Genomic DNA, 23,461 nt, shown 5'->3' with positions numbered 1-23,461 from the left:
ATGTCTGTATCATCATAGATGGAAATCTAAATCTTGAAACATTTTGAAACATATAACGTATATCAGTGTCTTGTATTCATTTGCATTTCAATACATTTTTTTGCAAGAAAAAAAAAAAAATGATGCATGTCTGCATTTTCATTCAATGCACCAAAACACATTACAATGCCCAGCGGTGCACTGCAATGTACTGTTGTGCATAGAGTTAGATGAAGTTTTTTTGTGTTAACTTAAAATGTAAGAAGTAAACACTGTGATGGGATAAAACAACACATTGCAGCAGCATGCATGCAGAACACATACCAGAGTGCACAACGCCCCAGAGAATAATTTTCCTTTCTCTGGAATTATTGATCAGCCTGACCCAAAATGGTCAAATAAGATATACTTGTCTCAAGACGACTAAATCCAAGTCTTACCATTTTTGTACACTCAAGTTCCAGTTACTGTTATATAAAACACATAAATAAAGCACCATTGACCGTTCACATACCTTCCCTGCAGTACACACCACCCACAGAAAGGGTCTTTAGCACGAACACATTCATCACACGTAGATGACTGGGAACACTCTGCAACTGGAACTTTGGAGACCTGAAACAGAAAAAAAAAAAAAATGTGAGCAATCTCCATTGCCATCTACTGATGGCCCATGGAAACCTACCAAATGCATACAAAGAGGAGAAAAGGTAAATTCGGATTGGTTGCTGTGTGTTACAGGTGACCTACATAGGCAAGGCTGAGCATCAGCAAAGGTTCACCAGAAATGCTGGGCTATGGTGTTTTTGGGGGTGTATGATAAAATTTGATGTTCCCCTAATGTTGAGGAAAATATGGATGTAGCAAATCATTAAATAATTACTTTTGCTCACGTTCAAGGAAAATGGTCATACACTGAAGATGTCTCTTCTTTGTAAAAAATGTTACGGAAACCAAGAAAGGGTTAGGACTAAACTCATAAAAGGTGAAACGCTTTAGAGGCCGGACTGTCTTCAGGCAGAGATGTCAATGTGTTCTTGGTTGATCCAATAATGTTTTTTTACAAAAAGGCAAGACCGCATTGAGGGAGGACGGGCTCCTTGCCCAACACCTGTAACTCCCAAGGTTGGAGAGAGATTTAGGACTTTGGAGCAGTGACAACTTTTATTGTTTAAATTACTGCTGCTAAAGCCAGCCATACATGGATTGAAATTTGTCTGGCTCAGCAGGGACCGGCCCAAGTTTGATCCATCTATGGGCAAGGTGGTTGTACAGAAGTTGATCCCTCACATGACTTCTGTACAACCAGCCTGTTGGAAAATTTTCACTCGATTAGTTCTGGCGGCCAGAACGGTGCAGATAAGTTGCTCTCTCTCCCTCTTTAATTACATCCCAGTCTTAGTCCGTAGGGTTCAATATTGAGTTGGACCACCCTTTGCAGCTATAACAGCTTCAACTTTTCTGGGAAGGCTGTCCACAAGGTTTAGGAGTGTGTCTATGGGAATGTTTAATCATTCTTCTAGAAGCGCATTGGTAAGATCAGGCACTGAGGTTGGATGAGAAGGCCTGGCTCGTAGTCTCCGCTCTAATTCATCCCAAAGGTGTTCTATCAGGTTGAGATCAGGACTCTGTGCAGACCAGTCAATTTCCTCCACCCCAAAACAAATGAAATGCCAGCGCACAGGATAATTACATAAATAGCATACAATAAAAAGTCCATGACAAGGGAATGGAAGGGTAAAAGTCTAAATACAAATGGATGACAAGTCTTTATGATGAATCTTGAATAAAGGGCACGCACTAAGGGCAAAGTTTTCCTCTGGAGTGAAGCCAACTCTGAGTTACAACTTGAAAGGAAAACAGAAAAGCGCCTCTAAGTGCAATATTTATTATGTACAATTGCAAGCAGTCAAATGAACACTCACATCAAGGTTAAGAAAAGTAAGCTTGTCTGGGGAAAGGAACCCGCCGGGAACAGTCCTCAACGCCTCCAGTCCGAGTGTGTACCCGCCATGGTGACCACGGTGAATCAGGAAGAAGCTGGCAAGTCCTGAGTAGTTCCAGGCAAGTTGGATGGAACCAGCTTGAGACACAGCGCCAGTAGGCGTGTAATATCACTGGGGTAAGGAGAGAGAACCACAACGCGTTTCAGAGCATGGGCAAAGCTCAAGTCAAGACTTGAGAAAGGAGCATGCATGCTCCGTATGAGCTTTGCGCATGCTCTGAAACGCATTGTGGTTCTCTCTCCTTACCCCGGTGACGTCACAGGCCTACTGGCACTGCGCCTCAAGCTGGCTCCATCAAGCTTGCCTAAAAGTACTCAGGACTGTCCGGCTTCTTCCTGATTCACCGTGGTCATCACGGCAGATACACTCTCGGACTGGAGGCGTTGAGGACTGTTCTCGGCGGGTTCCTTTTCCCCAGATGAGCTTACTTTTCTTAACCTTGATGTGAGTGTTCATTTGGCTGCTTGCAATTGTACATAATAAATATTGCACTTGGAGGCACTTTTCTGTTTCCCTTTCAAGTTCTTCCACCCCAAACTCACTCATCCATGTCTTTATGGACCTTGCTTTGTGCACTGGTCCAAATCATTTGATGGAGGGGGGATTATGGTGTGGGGTTGTTTTTCAGGGGTTAGGAGAGAGAGAGAGAGAGCGAGAGAGAGAGAGAGAGAGAGAGGCTCATAAGTTTACATACCCTGGCAGAATTTATGATTTCTTGGCCATTTTTCAGAGAATATGAATGATAAACTTTCCTTTCACTCATGGTTAGTGTTTGGCTGAAGCTATTTATTATCAATCAAATGTGTTTACTCTTTTTAAATCATAATCACAACAGAAACTACCCAAATGACCCTGATGCAAAGTTTACATACCCCAGTTCATAATACCGTGTATTGCCCCTTTAACATCAATGACAGCTTGAAGTCTTTTGTGGTATTTGTGGATGAGGCTCTTTATCTTCTCAGATGGTAAAGCTGCCCATTCCTCTTGGCAAAAAGCCTCCAATTCCTGTAAATTCTTGGGCTGTCTTGCATGAACTGCACGTTTCAGATCTCCCCAGAGTGGCTCAATGATATTGAGGTCAGGAGACTGAGATGGCCACTCCAGAGCCTTCACTTTATTCTGCTGTAGCCAATGACAAGTTGACTTGGCCTTGTGTTTGGGATCATTGTCATGTTGGAATGTCCAAGTACGTCCCGTGTGCAGCTTAATGGCTGATGAATGCAAATGTTCCTCCAGTATTTTTTGATAACATACTGCATTCATCTTGCCAACGGTTTTCACCAGATTTCCTGTGTCTTTGAAGCTCACACATCCCCAATACATTAGTGATCCACCTCCGTGTTTCACAGTAGGAATGGTGGACCTTTCATCATAGGCCTTGTTGACTCCTCTTCAAATGTAGCGTTTATGGTTGTGGCCAAAAAGCTCAATTTTGGTCTCATCACTCCAAATGACTTTGTGCCTGAAGGTTTTAGGCTTGTCTCTGTGCCGTTTGGCATATTGTAAATGGGATAATTTGTGGCATTTGCGAAGTAATGGCTTTCTTCTGGCGACTCGACCATACAGCCCATCTTTCTACAAGTGCCTCCTTATTGTGCATCTTGAAACAGCCACACCAAATGTTTTCAGAGAGTCCTGTATTTCACCTGAAGTTATTTGTGGGTTTTTCTTTGCATCCCGAGCAATTTTCCTGGCAGCTGTAGCTGAAATGTTAGTTGGTCTACCTGACCGTGGTTTTGTTTCAACAGAACCCCTCATTTTCCACTTCTTGATTAGAGTTTGAACACTGCTGATTGGCATTCTCAATTCCTTGGATATCTTTTTATATCCCTTTCTTGTTTTATACAGTTCAACTATTATCAACTACCGCAGATCCTTTGACAATTCTTTTGCTTTCCCCATGACTCAGAATCCAGAAACATCAGTGCAGCACTGGACGAAAGACGCAAGGGTTTGTCAGGAACTGTCCAGAAAACTCACTGACTTTTATAATCACACACTAATTACAAGCAAACAGATCACAGGTGAGGATGGTTACCTTTAATAGCGATTCAAACCCCTTTGTGTCAACTTGTGTGCATGTTATCAGGCCAAAACCACCAGGGTATGTAAACTTTTGATCAGGGTCATTCGGGTAGTTTCTGTTGTCATTGTGATTTAAAAAGAGTAAACACAGTTGATTGATAATAAATGGCTTCAGCCAAACGCTAACCATGAGTGAAAGAAAAGTTTTTGTGTTATCATTCATATTCTCAGAAAAATGGGCAAGAAATCAAATTCTGCCAGGGTATGTAAACTTATGAGCTCAACTGTATGTATATATATATATATATATATATATATATATATATATATATATATATATATATATATATATATATATATATACACACACATATACACAGTACATTATACATATACAATTTTTTTTCATATATATATCTCATCTCTATGAATAGGAAAAAATATACCATAATACCATATACTAAAAAAAACAAAAAAAAAACAGTTTCTACCTTGTCTTCATCTGGCCATACATTATATAATTTTCGTATTTCATTTCCTTTAGATTTACCTTCAACTATGTGCTGCAAGGGCCTGGCTGATTGCATACAAATTGAAAGTGTTTAGGTTTGACCTCATATTATAAGGTTTTGCTAAATCTAAAGGAAAATTGTACAAGATAAAATGTGCAATGCATGGCCAGCCTTACACAATATGCTGTGTTAACCAACAATCTAAACCCTCCCTAAACAAGTAAGATCCTTTCCTTTGTCAGTTAAAACGGCAAACATAAAACATATATAAACACAATAGGACAGGTGGTGCTTCATGTCTGTTCAAGCCTTTTAAATTTGCATGTGCGAAGCTGTGATAAAATATTCAGCTTGGTGACCTGTCTGGAAGGAGGGGTGGGGGGGCTGAAGCACGGGTCACGTCTTCATGAAATATGTATTTATCCTCACGCATGAAATCTCCAGAAAAGGGACGCTCTAAATGGGAACTTCAATGAAACCGTATACATTGTATATAATATCAAATTACTACAGCTTTCCAAAAGTTGTGGGAGAAGTATCTGACAATGACGGATCTTCCCACGTTACATGTTTTAATCTTCATTTCCTCTTTCTGCTCACATTCCAAATATTGCACAGACATGCCAATACCTGATGGGACATACAATATATGGAGCATATTTTTCTCTATCTTTTGCTCTACCTGGTACATGATTCCTGGTATAAGATTTTCCATCCTAACTAGGCTAAATTGGCCATCCCCTATCTAATTGGTGCTGCGGCACTGTCTATAGCATGTTCAAGAGAACCAGTCCCAACATTAGGTTATCAAGAGTCATAATATTCTGGGGCAACCCCAATCTCCTGCATCTCCGTACTATTGCTGATCCCCAACTTTCCCCAAATACGGGATACAGTCTTTGGGGGACATTATAACAGCTGACCAGCTACTTTCCATGACAGAACTCAGGGCCCGATTCCATCTTCTTGGATGGATGACATTTAGATACTTTCAACTCCGCCATGCTATACATGCCCAATTCCCTACCATATCCAAGCTAGACATGGACCCAATAGAAGGCAGACTGGCCCCGGAACAGCTTTCTAAGCCTCTGTCCACATTATATTTTGACCTGCTTAGTTGCAATTCCCCCAGGATGGAACGACTCTGGGAGAAGTGGAAGGCGGACATACCAGACTTAGACAGGGAGGACTGGGATGACTGTCTAGGGGAAAGTGCCCAAACATTGATTTCATCCAGGGACAGGCTGATCCAAGTAAAATTTTTACACAGAGTCTACTTTACACCTCAGAGGCTGCATCACATATACCCAGAAAGATCTGCTAACTGTACTAGATGTGGTAGAGAGGAGGGTACATACATGCACATGTTCTGGAGCTGTCCTGGTGTGGCCCGGTTCTGGACACAGGTGATCGGGCTTATAAATTTTCGTCTCCAACTGGCATTACCAATCACCCCTGAGTTGTTGCTCCTTAGTACCCATGATGATGACCAAAGACCAAGGTACACCAAAATAACAATCACCCCTGAGTTGTTGCTCCTTAGTACCCATGATGATGACCAAAGACCAAGGTACACCAAAATACTTATGCCAGAAGAGATATTATACTTAAGTGAAATTCCCGATCCCCCTCTTCCATGGGTTCTTGGGAACAATCCATTAACGTGGCTCTTCCCATGTATAAACTAACGTACATAAACAGAAATTGCCCTGTGAAATATGAGAGGGTCTGGCAGCCCTGGATTGCATAAAAATTTGTTGATGGTGCTTACTGTGGGACAATATACGGGGTTCTGCCGAACCCTCTGGTGACATTAATACTATCCCCTATTGGGGAATGACTAGATACCTGTGTTGTGTTACTGCTCCTTTGAACTACATATGTAATTCTTGTCCGAGGAACGATGCCCAGCATGTGATTGTGTTTGCTATCGTAATTGTACTTCATAAACTGTATCATACCATATTTCCTTCAATAAAAGAACATTCTGTTCATGTTTAAAAAAAAAAAAAAAAAAAAAAAAAAAAAAAAAAAGGAGTTATAATATTCAGCCTAAAATTATTATAAACAGCACAGTCTGATCTACACTCACCGGCCACTTTATTAGATACACTTTGCTAGTACCGGATTGGACCCTGTTTTGCCTTCAGAACTGCCTTACATCTTATTGGCATAAATTCAACAAGGTGTTGGAAACATTCCTCAGAGATTTTGGTCCATATTGACATGATAACATCACACAGTTGCTGCACATCTGTTGCCTGCACATCCATGATGCCAATCTCTCATTCCACCACCACATCCCAAATTTGTGGCGTGAATAACAGGATCAAATAACAGAGCTCCATAGTTGTCTACATTCTTTCTAACCATGGGGTTCAGCTACTTGACAATGTTATGCACGTTCAGGAGCTGGGAGACATTGGGGTTGCTTTACTAAAACTGGAAAGTGCAAAATCTGGTGCAGCTGTGCATAGTAGCCAATCACTTTCTAACTTCAGCTTGTTCAAATAAGCTTTGCCAAAAATCAACTGGAAGTTGCACCAGATTTTGCACTCTCCAGTTTTAGTAAATCAACCCCAGTATGAGTAATCAATATGTAGTTGAATCAGAAAGTGTGCCAAATACATGCTGTTGTGTGTCCAAAAGGTCTTTTACTGGTTCCACAAGGGGCGAAAGGTAAACAATAAATATCAAACGCATTTTGGAAGCCTTTTTCAGGGTTTTAGCAATTTTCACAGTATCTGTTGGATTCAGAAGCATCTAGGTGAGTGGGTGCCTGTGTCAAACTGCGGAGGACCTTTAAGCTATTCTGCCATTTGACACAGGCACCCGCTTAATGTTTATTTTTCTGCCTCTAATAGAATTACCTTGCTGTTAAAGATTCTGTGAGACTTACCAAAGACCTGATAAAGGAGGAAGTTTGTGGTCTGAGATGCGCGGACTCCTTGCTGTTGTCATTCAGAGTCAGAAGGTATTTTATTGGTTCCTCAAGTGATGACAGGACGAGTGTTTGGCACGCTTTCTGGTACAACTACATATAAACTTCTCAAGTTGCATGACCCTGGCTTTGAAGAGAGTTGTCTAACCTAGATCATCTTGTAAGCAGGGGTTAGGGAGAACACTCGACTGGGTGGGTATTGAGGGTGGGACTATTTTAGTGCTTTATAATCTAGAGCTGGAAGCACCTGGAGCAGAGGGTGATGGGAAAAGACTAGCCCTAGTATATGGTCATGTAAGCTTGTAGCCTTAGGAAGTGAACCCTTTAGGATAGGGTCGGAACAGGCTTTGTTGGAGATGGAGAACCCATCTATAGGGAACCTACTGTGAGGACAATGAAAAGGTTTGGGGCCATGTTATGCTAGTGTTGGACTTGAACTGTGCAAAATTATTGATGTCTGGGCAGGAATGGCGGTGATGAAGGGTGGGTTGACCAGGAACTGTTCATTATGATTCTGCTAGTGTACAATTGTTAAAGGCTGAACTTGTAGACATTCCTTATTTCTGGAGGTGGGCCTCAGGCCTGGAGAATGAGGGTTTCTCCATGTGTGTGTAGCCTATCTTGTTCTGGAGCAGAAGGATGGTAGGAGAGACTCTAGTCAGATTGGCCAACAGCATAGCCGTTGCTGGAGGCAAAACAGGGCCCTGTTTTTCAACTTACTCGGACAAAGACCACCTTATCTACTAGCAAAGCAGTCATATTCAGCACCTTGCCCCCACCTCAACTTAGAGTATGTGTGGTCAGGCAGTCAACAGGGGAAAAAAGTGTCAGATTTAGAGATGACCTCTAAGTTTTAACATGACACAGTAAGGCAAAGTAATGCCAATTTAAATATTTCATAGGTAGGTTTACTTGATTATACCAATTTGCAGACGGAACATGCAGATTGTTCCCTAATTGTGACCTGCTCTCTTCCAGGCCTGAGGGAACCCTAATTATCACAATATAATCCATGACCAGACATACAATTACAGCAGCTCATACAGCCTAGCAATTTACACGTCACGTACACATACCAAGTACATGCAGATTATCATAGACTCCAGGTACATATGCCAACCAGATAAGTACCAGGTAAGGGCAAAGTAGCCCAATATATCATTTTACTCTAACCCAAGAATTAAATTGGATACAGATTTATGGTGTGTGAGGACACAAGGTTGTGACCTCAGCCACACAAATAGAGCAGCCACTAACTCCAAGATATAATTATGTGGTCTAACTGGTTCCCTCATGAAAGTACCATTTACTAGTTTGTAGCATGTGCTATTAACAAGACCATCCATTGCGACAAAATATCCCCATTATATTTTATGTGCATTTACCATATGTTACACCTTTTATTTTCCTGCAAAAGCCTCCCTTGAGTAGATATCCAAAAACCTTAAAAGTTCTGATGGGTGCCGCCATCTTGGATGTGATATCTACAGCCCCCAGCAGACTCATAGCTGTAATTTAAGTGGTATAAGTATAGTATTGCTCAATGCTACTTCCCTGGCAGCTACAACCGAGTTATTCAAGGTGGCAAAGAGGGCAGCGAAGAGGCTGGGCCAGCACAGACAGTAATTAGACACGCCCAGAAGAGAAGAGTGTTATTACATTGAAGGAGGGAGTGGGACTGGGCTAGGCAGTGGACTGGAGTTAAAAGGGGCCTTAAAAGGTGAAAAAAGCAAATTACTGAAAGGAAGTAAGCATCTACAATACTTGTTTTCCATGCTTTTACCTGCAATTTTTTTAAATTGGTTACAGGGTCTCTTTAACGAAGAAAGGCACCAAGTATAGTTGTGGTGGACACAGATGCGCTATGCATGGTGGTTTACCCTACTGTCATAACCACAGCAACTACATAGCAAATTAGGTTTAAAGCAGATAATCCAGTCAAAAATAACTAAATCAGACAAGTAGCCTAACAAAAGTTTCAAAGCTGCAATATCCACCTTTAATCCAGAGATTCCCCCACAGTACTTTTTTCAGCCACTAGACACCCTCACAATTGATAGCCAGCATCATTTAATCCATTTCCTCTCAACCCAAGTCATCCTGGACCCACCGCCAGCCTGTGACCGGACATTAAAAGGAGAAGCAGCATAGTGATGATCTCATCTGTCACTCTGCTCGCTCCTGCTATCAACATGCTTTTTGAAGGACCTTAGTTACAAGGAAAGAATAACTGAAATAAATGTATTCCCCCTTGAGAAAAGAGGCGATCAATATATCACTTTTTTTTTGTCCTTGTTCAGAAACACACTGGTGTCATTCATGAGCATCACTGAAAAACCATGGTGCACTTATGGTGTAGATTGGGAGATTTTTCATGCTCCATAGCCGAGCTAAAGCCCCTTACCTGAGACTCCGTCATTACATACAAGTTCTTCTCTTCTCTATCCAATATAAGGTCAGGACTGACAGGAGACCCAATAGCCAAAGTCAAAGTGCTGTAGTTCCGTCCGCTTCCAGAGGACACAAATACCTACAATGAGACATGCCCTTTAAAGAATTAGCTATTTTTCCAGAAAAGTCACTAATTATAAAGCTTATGAAAAAGTTGATTTGGTAATGAGATATTTACTGGTGTCAGTGTCCCATTTTATATCCAAAACACCTATGTCATTTAAGGAGACCCCATTGCAGACCAATAATTTCAACAACAATTTTTCCATTAGATTATAGAACGTATGTACTGTACACTTTATGCCCCGAGACGTCTGCTGGGTGCCCCCATCTTGAATGTAATGTCAGCAGCCACCGCAGACTCAGAGCCATTACTCAAAGTGAAGCTCTATAGTGATCATTCTTAACAAGGGTTTCTAAAAGCTCTAGGGTTCATCCAGAGGTGGCTAGGAGTTCATTGCGCTGTGGCTAACTGACCTCCCATGTGATGATACCTGCATAGTTCTGGGTCCAACACCACTTGGCAGAGCCATAGGCATGTCTGTAAGAGGGGGAATTATGACCACCACTGTAAGGGTAGCATTCTTCTCACTTACCACCACCAATGTAAGTGGCACTTTCCCAATGACCACCAAAAGGCTTAACTTAGCAGGGGGGTTCCCTAAGACCTGAAAATTATTGCAAAGGGTCCCTCTGGTTTAAAAGGTTTGAGAAAGGCTTGAGAAAGGTTGTGCTATAATATTCCCCTTTGCTCCTCCCTGGGCTGCATTTCCTGCATAAGGGTGGCTAAGAAAGAGCTACATGATCTCCTTGTAGGGCAAGTGTTACCACCCTCTTTGATGAGTTCTTCAACGATGAAGCATGCGTTAGCACATGAAATCACCTCCTATCATGTCCGCAAACTGCTTCTCTGACAACTCCACCCATAGCATAGCTAACAGACAGTGGGGGGTATGGGCAATATAGAATGCAAGCGCAATGGGATAGGTAGTCATAGGCTTGTAGTGGACAGGACCATGATGATACATGCACTGCTCAAGCCTTAGAAGCTAGTTATGTGGCTTTAGAGGGTTACAGGAGAGAGTGCCCATCCAAGTAAAGTCCCATCCAAGTAAACAGCCCCAAGCTACAAGCATCAGCAGCTAGGGATGAAAGATATAAAGAAGGCAGACTTGTCAAGATGGTGGTTTAGACCACCTAAATTACTTACTTTTGTTCCCTTTAAACACCACAGAAAATGAAAGGATTTCTAAAACGCTGTCTAGTTGTCATTAAAACAAATGTCCACATTGGGGACTCCATCAAATTTTCTGGATCTCTAAATTCCAGTGACAGTGATGTTGGAAACCAGGACTAACAGAATAATTAAATCTCCCCAGCAAGAACATAAACATCAATTAAAACCTGACAGGTGTTCTAACATTTGTCTACTCTATACACTTTAGTTTAACAAAGAGTCAAAGAAGGTCACCTTGTGAATGTGTCCCCCGGCATCTCCAAGGAAGACAACAGTGTTAGAGTCTACTGCTAGTGCAGCTACTGCTGTCAGGCTGCTATCATACGTGAGGAGAGGTGACACAGAGACAGAGACCCGGCTGGCTATTGGGCTGGGGGTATGATCACCTCCACATGGAAAGTTTGTTGGTGAATCCTGGGAAGAAACAGAGAAATAAAAGTTATTCATGGCATCAGTTCTGTGATGTTATCAGGATATTTGTCACCACGGTCATGAGAGGTCCTGAGTACATTGCAGCTTTCCAACTCAAACAGTGAAGATTTGCCATCTCATAGGGAACTTTTGGAAATGTTCATTGTGTCTAAGCAGGAACCTGAAAAATTCAGCCTTTGTCTAGAATTCTTCCTGAAATTTGGCAGTGCACATCCTGTGCCTAGGCACTTCTGTGTTTTAAGCCTAGCTACATGTCTGCTGTGTGAGATTATCTAAGTCCCAGTGTCAAAGGACATTAGACTTGTGTCAATGGCAAAAGTTTAATATTAGTTTTAGATGCTTCTGAGATCTTTGGCATCATCATCTGATCATTCGATCTGCAGCTGACCTCCTTCTGACCTGCATTTTACCTTCTTCAAGTGGGTTCTGTGTTCCAACAGGCCTGTATGGGAAAGCAAAACCGTTTGACATGAACAAAAGATCCTCATCACATGCCCAAAGAACTTCTGCCTCTGACTACTAGTCTCAATAAATTTGAAGTGAGATTTGGTGGTGACACTACTTAAAAGGAGAAGTCCAGCCTGAACTTTTTAGGCTGGGCTTCTCCTAAGGGTTACAGGAGTGCAATTCGTTTTGCACTCCTGAGACCCGTTTTCAGCGGAGAGCGATCTGAAGTCCACTGATGTCACTGCCATCAGTCGAGGCAGAGGAGCATCCTGACTTCCAAGTCTGGATCTACCAGCTGCCTTGATTGATGGCAGTCTCAGCGAGCCACTGAGACGGCCGCTCTCCGCCCCTCCACAGCTCATTCAGATCCACAGCTCAACGAGCGTGGAGAAGCAGAGGGGAGAGACGCTGACTGACAGTCAGCAGCTCTCCTTTCTGGGATCTGTGAAAACTGAGCGATTGGCGATGTTCGTGGCTCGGTTCTCAGTGCAGAGATGGCGGGGGACAGCTGTAGCATCAGGCTGATGCTCCATCAACATAGTTAGGTATTAATCTAAAAAAACCCATACTTCTCTTAACTGCTCACCGTTCTCCTTGCTGGAGGGGAAGCTGTACCCGAGGCCCTTGAGTGCAAGGATCTCCCTGCTTTTGTTTTATGTATTTTGTAGATCTGTGTTTCCTTTCACATCTCCTGCTGCTATCTCCTGTTTCCCAACCAGTCAACAGAGGGGCAGCTCTGATATAAAGAAGCAAAGCCCTGCTCCTCTATTAAAATAGCTTCCACCACACAAAGAAAAATACAAGCAGAAGAGGGCACCTCCATAAGTTCTCTCTATGTGTATTCAGTTCCCAGGACCTGTTTAGGGGAGCAGCCACCATCTGACTAGATTCCTTTTTATTGTCCTTTTATAATAACTCTCACCTCATGATCTTGCCCTTGGCATTCCTCATTGCGTTACATAGCACTGTAGCTTTGCTTACTTTTTGCCACCACACAGAGACTCAGGGGAGAACAAGGGAGCGTTTGCACTTAAACAAAATTACACCTGTCTGTAACCACAAATATGCTGATCTGGGTGCTGCCATCTGAGGAAGCATCCACCAATCAAAGAGACCCTGTCACCAGACTTTTCATTTTACAGCAATCTTGCCATTAGGACATATATACAACAACGTATTTTTTGGCATGTTAGTTTGCTGTAAAAGCCTCCCTTGCATAAACATTCAAATGCTCTGAGGCTGCTGCTTGGCCATCAACATCTTGAAGGTGGTGTCAGCAGCCACAGAGCTCTCCTTAAGTGACACTTTATAGTATTCCCATTCGCTTCTCCACCAGGAACTGGGGTAGCACAGAGAGTGTTATAACATGCAAGGAGAGAGGGATCTGTGCTAGGGAATTGACTCTTTCTAGTGCAATCAAATTTTCTAGCCAGTTTAGAGGCACATTGCAGGTTGTTATAAAAAAAAAAAAAAAAACATTGCTGCAACTAAGCTTTTAAAATACCTGATAAACATGTGCTTTTACCTGAATTTTTTTAGGTTGGTGACAGGGTCTCTTTAAATATAACTGACATGCAACTAAATTCTCTAAACTTTATTTATTTTTTTTTTACTTTGATTCACATCAAGGCAATTCTATGATTTACTCAAAGACACATACCGTAGGAAGGGAACCACATCTTGAATTTACTCCATACTCAATGCCGGCCTCTTCCTGCCCGCTTTCTCCTTTGCCGAGTTTTGTGTAGCACAGGACTCGTGCAGCCATTATCCTTTCTTTTATGTCTTTCATCCTATAAGAACACAAAGCAGTCCGGCTGCTTGGATTTGGACTGGAACCTTGGCTAGCAGCAAATACCACAAAGAGTTCCTGGTTCTTAATCTCCAGGTGGGCAGCCTGTGCCAGGTTGTAGCCTCCTTGACACTGGAGAGGAACTTCCACATAGGAGTAGAGGTGGAGGTCTTGGCTGCACACACTGCCGAGGTAGGTTTTGTAGTCCATTTGGGATTTGGACCCACGGCGATAAAACAAGAAGTAGACGTGCCCTTCGTTGGAGAAAACACTGACAAACATATTGTTGTAATCCGAAAAGTCTCCCACGACCAGTTTGCCCAAACCCTCATTGGAGAAGACAGGTGGCCTCGATAGCTGTCTTATGGTGATCGGTGGTATTCCACTTGACAGCCTAGCTGTTAAACCACGGCCTACAAACAGGTAATCAAAGCCTTGTGACGTCCTCTCTACTATTCCCACAGTAGTAACTTTAGGGTCATTGGCGGCCACAAACTGATTGTCACCAGGGTCTATGGTTTGGTAAATAATATTGGAAATGTTGGCCAAACTCCTCTTTTCACAGATGCCCTGAAACACGTGACCACAAGTCAATAACTCCCCACTATGAAAATTGACAGTTAGTAACTTGTTAGTGTTCTGGGTGGGAGCAGCCTGAGGGCAGTCTCTGTTCTCCTTGAAAGGTAGACAATCTGGGAAGTCACTCACAGGGCCGGTGGAGTCCTCTGCCAGAAGCTGGAGGCCAGGGGAGAGCTGGAAGATCCAGTTGACAGCCCCGATGTAGATTGAGCCTGAGCCAGGGTCATAAGCCATATGGTTGAAGGTGACATTGGGCCGGAGAAAATAAGGGAAAGAAGAAACAGACATAGACAGGCAGAGGAAAAGGAGCAGGGGCTGAGCCAGATCCAACATAACGATTAGCTAAAATGGAAAAATAAAAATGATTAATTATATCTCTCAGCTGACACAACATGCTCCAAAACCACAGAGGGCAACCTTTCCCGTTACTATTGGCAAGACATAATATAACTCATCATTATTTCAGGATAGTACAGGAAAAACTGAAAATGTATTCAGAGAAGTTCCCCAAAAAGTAAGCATGAGGTTCTTAGTGTATAAATGGGGGGAAGTCCCATCAAGCAAAAAATGGGTTCTCATGAGTATACCAAATTTGTCATAATAAATGGTACATTAAAAATGTATATATCAGACTGAAAAGTAGGACAGCTCTGTGAATAAATTAGATCTTTGCAGTTGATAGCATCAGAAAGGCTCTTCATTAGACACAAAGTTATTTCAACATTTTGGAAACCTCTAATGCTTGGCAGTCATTGCCATCTCCTTATAGGCACCTAAGTCAAGGATAAAAGTCATGTTGGGTCACCCCGGTGACCTACAAGCACAGGCAGCTCTCACAACCCATTGTTCATTGTTATTAGAAACGCCTTCATGACAGATCACAACATTGAACCATGTATGCAATGACCATCTGATCATATCTTATATAGCCTATGCAACCCTAAAGAGTTTAGCTCCTAATACAAAAAGAGATCCAATAGCCAATGGATTGTCATCACCTCCAGTTATCTAGCTTTTTCAAAAGGAACCTTGTACCAGGGCTTCCATTGCACATGTGTGTCTGAATATGCCAGTTGCTTGGCTGTCTCGCCTAAATACTTTGAGTTATTGCCAAATCAAGAACCATTTCAGCAATGGTATTGCGTGTATTTTTCTTCTGTACAGGTATCCTTTTAAAAGCAGGGACCCCCAAACTACGCCCTCCAACTGTTGAAGAACTACATGTCCTATGAGACATTGTAAAACTGACATATTCACAGACATGACAGGAACTGTAGTTCCTGAACAACTGGAGGGCCATAGTTTGGAGACCCCTGATTTAAAGCATCAGCAGGCCTGCTGCTCCTATAACAGAGGCATTTCAGTGCAGACACTCCTACTGAGGAAGTCCTGATTGGACGTAACATGTACAGGTGCAGAGCTAATTGCCGATGATGTAATCACGCTTGTTACATCGGAGTCTGTGGTGAGCTAAACTACACAAAACTGTGTTGTATATTATGAGTGTTTCTATACCCTTGCTATCCAAATAAAGTATGTCAGAGAGCACTAGAAGTTATTTTTATGTTTTATGCGAATTTGCTTGATATGGTGTACGGCGGAGGATCGGTGAAGAATATAAAGAGGAGAGCAGACTCTTGTGAGTTACCCATTAAGGGAAAAATGACTTGACCTCTTAGGAAGCCTGGAGGTCAAATTTGGAGGTAAGCAGATTTATAAGCACTGGGTGATATGGTTTCCTTTCTATTCTGTGAATTGATGGGGATATCATCACAGAAGATTTTGGAATGTTCATGTAGGCTATTGTGGATCTCCTTTTTTCCAATGGATCCTACTTTACCAAGGACTCACTTCTCTCATTTTATATGTCACCGTTTGAAATGATGTGTGATTTTGTGTTTATTTGAAGATCACATGATTAATATTTATATGCATTGTTCGCTTGTTAATATTGGAAATATTTAACTTTTTTAGGGTAGCACTGCACTATTTGATATTCTTTACATTTATGAGAGGTGCTGTGATATCCCCTTTTGAGTATGAGCTTGCAACCCACAGTGTTATGTAAAAATACAGAATACATATATTTTTTAGCCTGTTTAGTTAGTCTTCGTTTGATCACTATGCTGCTCTGCAGGGTCAGGACTTGGGGGAAGTCACAGCAGGTCCCCGAAAGCTGGTGATGTTGCTGACCTCCTGACTACAAGTCCCAGGCTCCACTGTCAATCATGAACCTTTGGTCTACCAGTGACATCAAGCAGAGGTTATAGGACCTTGCAATGTGTAGGACATTCTCAACCAGGGTTCCTCCAGAGAGGTTGTTAAGTGTTCCTTGAGCTGTGGCTGACTGAGCTCCCATTTGGTGGTGTCTGCATAGTACCAGTGCCAAAGCCATTTGGCAAAGCCAGCAGGGCACCAGTTCTCTTGTGAGCTGTCTGTGGCATAAGGGTTTCATTCTTCCTACTGACCACCAATCTAAGAGTAATTTTTCCAAATGACCCTCAATGTATTGGTTTTATTTAGGGTTCCCCATGACCTTCAAATTATTTTAGGGGCTCCTCTGCGGTGAAAAGGTTGAGAAAGGTCGATGTAGGAGCTATACAGGAGCACGCATTGCTGGGTGACAATGCTACCACCCCATTAGTAACCTGCGCATAATGTTGTCTCCTCAGGAAATACTGGGCGCAAGCTGAAACTGGCAGATTTTGGACATATTTACTGCAATTGGAAAAAAAACGGGATAACTGTATTGTGCTTAACGGATAAGTACACCTTTCGTAACATGTTATGAATACACTGGCCTCTGAACCCCCCCCCCATCCCCGCTGTGACAGCAGACGGGGGACCTTCTCCCCATGTCTGCTGCCACAATTCAAAACAAGTGCGGGGCACCGCCCACCCGGCTGTGTCACTCATTCACAGCGCTCCGCGAATTTAATCTACAAGGTCCGGCAGCCTTCGCAGCTTTCGGTTTGTAGTTTTCAATAAACTTACAACAGTGCTGCGAGTGCCGTGGTAGTTCATCAAGTCTTCCTGTCATGATGTATCGGCTTCCTTGTACGAGGTATGAACAATTCAATTTTTGAATTGTGGCAGCAGACACGGGGAGAAGATCCTTGGTCTGCTGTCACAGCGGGGATCAGGGGGTTCAGGGGCCAGTGTATTCATAACATATTCCGAAAGGTGAACTTATCTTTTAAGCACAATACAGTTATCCTGTTTTTTTTTTTAATTTGTTTTTACATTGACAGATCTGCAGGAGACCTCCATGGCATCAGAGATCTGCTGATCGCTGGTGCAATTTTCCAGGCTCCCAAAACAAAAAATAATAAATGCACATTTTTTTTGCCTGCAAAAAAAAATGTTCATTTGTTATTTTTTGTCAAAACATGAACTTATTCTTTAATAAAAGTGAGTCATTGGAGAAATCTAAAGCCTAGTACACATGATCAGAAAATTGGATGAAAAATGACGCTTTCAAAGCGATCGTATGATAATCTGATCGTTAGTACACAGCTTTCGGGAGCCGATCACGACAGTTCATGTGACATTATCCGAAGGGAGAAACACGAAAAATTTTGTTGTATGATACCAGAACATATGATATTCGTTCAATCAGTACGGTATTTGGCCGAAAAAAATAAATCAGACGACCCAAACCATGCATGCTCAGAAACTACAGAATACATTACAATATAACACAACACAACACATTACATCACTTCCAAAAGTTGTATTCTGTTGTATGATAATTTCCGTAACTTAAGTAACCTCTTCATTTTTCAATATGAAACTAGCATGCCAAAAATTTTTTTTTTTTTTTAACAAAAGGACGATCGTTCTCCTGGAATTCTCATCATGTGTACAAGGCTTTACTTTCTGGGTTCACAGACACAGCTTATCTTTTGCCTGTCAGTTGATAAACACATCCCAAGGCCCATAGCAATGAATATCTGTTGAAGATTCGCACAGGTATAGAGAGAATGTTGGGTTATCTTCACATTAACCTTATAACCTTACACGCCCCATATGGACATTCCAAATCACCTCATTTAATCTGAACAAAACCATGTCATGGAAGGCTAATCTTCCAGTTAAGACCTGTGAGGTCGTAGGTCAGTAAGGCATTCTAAAAACACCATAAAAAAATATAGCTTGCCATGTGCAAAGCTAAAGAACAGTACTTACGTTGGCCACACACCAGTATTTGTTCCAAAAAATTTGTTTTTGGAATGTTCACTTATTTTTCTAATAGATAATAGGGTCAAATCAACATTCGTTTCAACTACAAATCAAAAAAGTAGGATGGAAAGTTTTTCTCAAATGAACACAATTCTAATGCCCCGTACACACGGTCGGACTTTGTTCGGACATTCCAACAACAAAATCCTAGGATTTTTTCTGACGGATGTTGGTTCAAACTTGTCTTGCATACACACGGTCACACAAAGTTGTCGGAAAATCCGATCGTTTTAAATGCGGTGGCGTAAAACATGTACGTCGGGACTATAAACGGGGCAGTGGCCAATAGCTTTCATCTCTTTATTTATTCTGAGCATGCGTGGCACTTTGTCCGTCGGATTTGTGTACACACGATCGGATTTTGTTGTCGGAAAATTTTATCTCCTGCTGTCCAACTTTGTGTGTCGGAAAATCCGATGGAAAATGAACGATGGAGCCCACACACGGTCGGAATTTCCGACAACACGCTCCGATCGGACATTTTCCATCGGAAAATCCGACCGTGTGTACGGGGCATAATTCTGTGAATGTTGTTTTCCTTCAGAAAAAAAAGAATCATACATAAAGTAAGGCATAGGTTCATCTCCAAATTATTATTATTATTATTATACAGGATTTATATAGCGCCGACAGTTTACGCAGCGCTTTACAACATTAGGGCAGACAGTACAAGTACAATACAATTCAATACAGGAGGAATCAGAGGGCCCTGCTCGTTAGAGCTTACAATCTAGGAGATTGAACATAGAATTAGAAACCTTGAAATGGCAATCAAAATTTTTCAGGAGGAGGGGTCATAGAGAATTTGTTGAGTCCATAATTGTACTCTTGTTTTTTTCTGAATTTCCTACTGAATGTTCAAACAAAATTCTACTGGTGTATGGCCAGCTTGAGTTGGAGGCATCATTCACATATCATCACTTCCTTCAAAAATTCAAAAAACATGGGAATTAGTCCTCATTTGAGGATAGCGGCTGGGGCCCTGCAAATCATTGCTTAAGGGCATTGAGAAAAGTGGGTTGGCAGTCCATTCAAAATGGATAAGCTGACCTAATATAAGGCACATAATGCGGGAAATGGTGGATACAGGACAAAATAGTTAAAATCCTCTGTGTCTCATTGGGGAAATCTCCCTTCACTTTCTGTCCATTAGAGAGAACAGACAGTGAGAAGAAATGTCTCCAAAGTGAGCTAAATCCCCTCATTAGGCATGGTAACAAGTGTCCTCATTGGAACTTGTCTTACTATTCCTGTTCAGGTGACAACTCCAAAATTTGGATCTTCTCTCTTTTTGAGCTCCAGTGAAAATGGTCACCAGGATAAAACGAGAGGATAAATCTCCCCGGTGGAAACCCATCATTCCTGTTCTGGTGACAACTCAAAATGTGGGATTTTCTCTTTTTGAGTTGCAGTGACAATGGTCACCAGGATACATCGAGAGAATAAATATCTCCAGTGGGAACCCATTGGACAGAAATAAAATATGAAATAATACAAACCATACTGCATAGACTTCAAAGGCCAGGAAAAGTGTAGGTGCATGGCTCTATGGTGGTACTGTAGACCTCAAATGCAGAAAAAGCCAGCACTTTAAGTCCAGGTGTAAAAGTTTTACTGATGTCCCAAACCAAAATATACACCATTCTGGGGCACAAAGGCCCCTTCTTATCAAAGTGACAGAATGAATGGTCACAACACATACAGTATGTACACATATCTGACATCACGTGAAAGTCAGTCTACTACCTAAATTGAAGATGCTCATGCCCCACACAGGGTACCACAAACACCATAGCATGTGTATCCCAGAACTACGACATAAGAATTCCGCGTAATAGTATGGTGGAGTTATGGAGTGTGCCAGGTCCTACCGGTATGTAGACCCCATTTAGAATGGAGAGTAAGGAGCTCTCCCCCGGCGTGCACAAGATGGTCATAATAGCCATAATGGCATGCGCTCCACACACAGGAACGCATTTCGAACCTTTGGGTGAACTCCATAAAGACCAAAATTATTTCATGAATACATCTTTGTCTTTTTTTTTAATGCAAGCTGCGTAGGTGCCTGAATCTTACTTGGAATCAGCCTTTTGCAGTCCCCTCAACAAAAGATCCTGAGAAGGGGAGAAGCAGCACAAGGAACTAATCAGTTTTGCTGCAGTGCACAAAGCTTGCTGATAAGAGGAGAGAACAGAATGACTTAAGACAGGGGTCTCCAAACTTTCTAAGCAAGGGGCAGGTCTACTGTCCTTTAGGCTTTGGGGGGGCGAATGTGACCAGTGAGAGTAGAAAATGCTCCGGCATCAGTGCCCCATCGTTGGTTTTAATGGGATGAATAGTGCTCTATTTAGGGTGTCAGTAGAGGGAATAGTGCCCTATCGATGGTGTCATTTGGTGTAGGGGCTGAATAAAGGCAAGCAAAGGGCCACATTTGGCCCCTAGGGCACAGCTTGGAGAACACTGACTTAAGTGATGAACTCACAGTCCAGTCTCAGGCTGGGGGAGAGGGGGACAGAACTTCAAAATGTTACTTAACTGCAGTACAATAAAATCATATCTCAAGCCCTGCCAAACTACATATCTGTGCTGTGTGCCAGAACTGTGCAAATTTTAGGACTGGATGGAGAGAAATAATTTGACAGGTTAGACATTAGGGGGGGGGCTCAAGTGTGGCCCTTGACATCACCAAAAGGCATGCACCACACAATAGATGCACAATTATCACACATAACAATTAATGCATGTTATAGCAAATGTCTTTGTGCACCAATTTTTTAAAATTTTTGTGCCAGTGTGCAGCTTTGTGCGTTTAGATTTTTCAATGGGTACCAAAATACATTGATGCAGTAAAATACATCCTTAATGCACCGCACAACAGCGATATGACCGTGCCGGATTGCTCTGTATGACAAATGTACGTCATCTGCTGGGTCCCTGTGCAGCAGAGTGCACCATACCACTGGGGACCTCTGTCAACGCAGCCCAACTGTGTGTGTTTTTCCCACTGGGAAGGTTGAATGAAGCACTTGACTGTGACAACCAAGGAGTCGGAACACTAGAGGTTAACACGGACACGAGGTATTATGTGTAATGTAATATGGGATAGATTTTGCATTCAGGTGCAGGGCAGCAAAACAATCCCCGCTGCAGATCTGTACTTGCACAAAGATCAACAATGAATCAGAGGATGCAGCCTTCAGGTTTAAAGAGTAAAAAACCCAAAAACAAAAATAGAACTTCCGTTCTGCCTTTTCCAGAATAGGAAAAGCCGGTGGATCAATAGCTAAGCATCCAAAAAAGAGAGAGTTAAAGTAGATCTAAACTCTAGAACAAAAAAGTAATATGTAATATGATTCCAATCTCTCCACCATGGCCAAGACCAAAGAGCTGTCCAAGTATGTCAGGGACAAGATTGTAGACCTTCACAAGGCTGGACTGTGATACAAGACCATCGCCAAGCAGCTTGGCGAGAGGGTGACAACAGTTGGTGCGATTATTCGAAAATGGAAAAAACACAAAATAACTGTCAATCTCCCTCGGTCTGGGGCTCCATGCAAGATCTCTCCTCGTGGAGCTTCAATGATCATAAGAATGAGGAATCAGCCCAGAACTACACGGGAAAATCTTGTCAATGATCTCAAGGCAGCTGGGACCATAGTCACCAAGAAAACAATTAGTAACACACTACACAGTGAAGGAATGAAATCCTGCAGCTCCCGCAAGGTCCCCCTGCTCAAGAAAGCACATGTACAGGACTGTCTGAATTTTGCTAATGAACACCTGAATGATTCAGAAGAGAACTGAGTGAAAGTGCTGTGGTCAGATGAGACCAAAATCAAGCTCTTTGGCATCAACTTGCCGTGTTTGGAGGAGAAGGAATGCTGCCTATGACCCCAAGACCACCATCTCCACCATAAAACATGGAGGTTGAAACATTATGCTTTGGGGGTGTTTTTCTGCTAAGCGGACAGGACAACTTCACCGCATCAAAGGGATGATGGACGACGGGGCCATGTACTTCTTGGGCGAGAACCTCCTTTTCTCAGCCAGGGCATTGAAAATGGGTCGTTAACGAGTATTCCAGTATGACAATGACCCAAAACACACAACCGAGACAACAAAGGAGTGGCTCAAGAAGAAGCACATTAGGGCCCTGGAGTGGCCTAGCTAGGGTTGCCACCTGTCTGGGATTCACATTTAGGGGCAACTCAGATGAGTTTAACCACTTAAGGACCGAGCCCATTTTTGACACTTGTTGTTTACAAGATAAAATCAGTATTTTTTGCTAGAAAATTACTTAGAACTCACAACATTATATATATATATATATATATATATATATATATATATATATATATATATATATATATATATATATATATATATATATTTTTTTAGCAAAGACTCTGGAGAATAGAATGGCAGTCATTGCAATATTTTATGTCACACGATATTTTTGCAGCGGTCTATTAAATGCAATTTTTTGGGAAAAAATACACTTAAAAAAAAAAAAAATTAAAAAAAACAGTAGAGTTAGCCCCTTTTTTAATATATATTGTGATAGATGATGTTACGCTGAGTAAATAGATACCAAACATGTTACGGTTGAAAATTGCGCAAACTTGTGGAATGCGACAAACAACGGTACTTAAAAATCTCCATCGGCAAAGTTTTAAAAAAATGTAATAGTTACCAGGTTAGAGTTACAGAGGAGGTGTTTTTCTAGAAATATTGCTCACACTCTGACGATCGTGGCGATACCTCACATGTGTGATTTGGACACCGTTTACATTTGCGGGCGCGACTTCCTTA

General features: G+C 42.0%; 1 protein-coding gene across 2 annotated transcripts in view; it reads right to left on the bottom strand.

Annotated features, from left to right (window-relative positions):
* PLXNB3 (plexin B3) overlaps positions 1–23,461 on the bottom strand; it is a 150,976-nt gene that overhangs the window by 74,397 nt on the left and 53,118 nt on the right. For both annotated transcript variants that reach the window (XM_073600173.1, XM_073600172.1), the window contains exons 2-5: positions 13,697–14,749; positions 11,392–11,571; positions 9,874–9,999; positions 494–594 (exon numbers count right to left, since the gene is read on the bottom strand). In XM_073600173.1, coding sequence (XP_073456274.1) covers positions 494–594; positions 9,874–9,999; positions 11,392–11,571; positions 13,697–14,740 — 1,451 coding nt within the window. In that variant the 5' untranslated portion in view covers positions 14,741–14,749. The remainder of the gene's footprint in view (positions 1–493; positions 595–9,873; positions 10,000–11,391; positions 11,572–13,696; positions 14,750–23,461) is intronic.

Source organism: Aquarana catesbeiana, linkage group LG09 (genome assembly GCF_042186555.1).
Source record: "Aquarana catesbeiana isolate 2022-GZ linkage group LG09, ASM4218655v1, whole genome shotgun sequence".
NCBI classification, from domain to species: Eukaryota; Metazoa; Chordata; class Amphibia; order Anura; family Ranidae; genus Aquarana; species Aquarana catesbeiana.
This window is presented reverse-complemented; position numbering and strand designations above follow the sequence as displayed.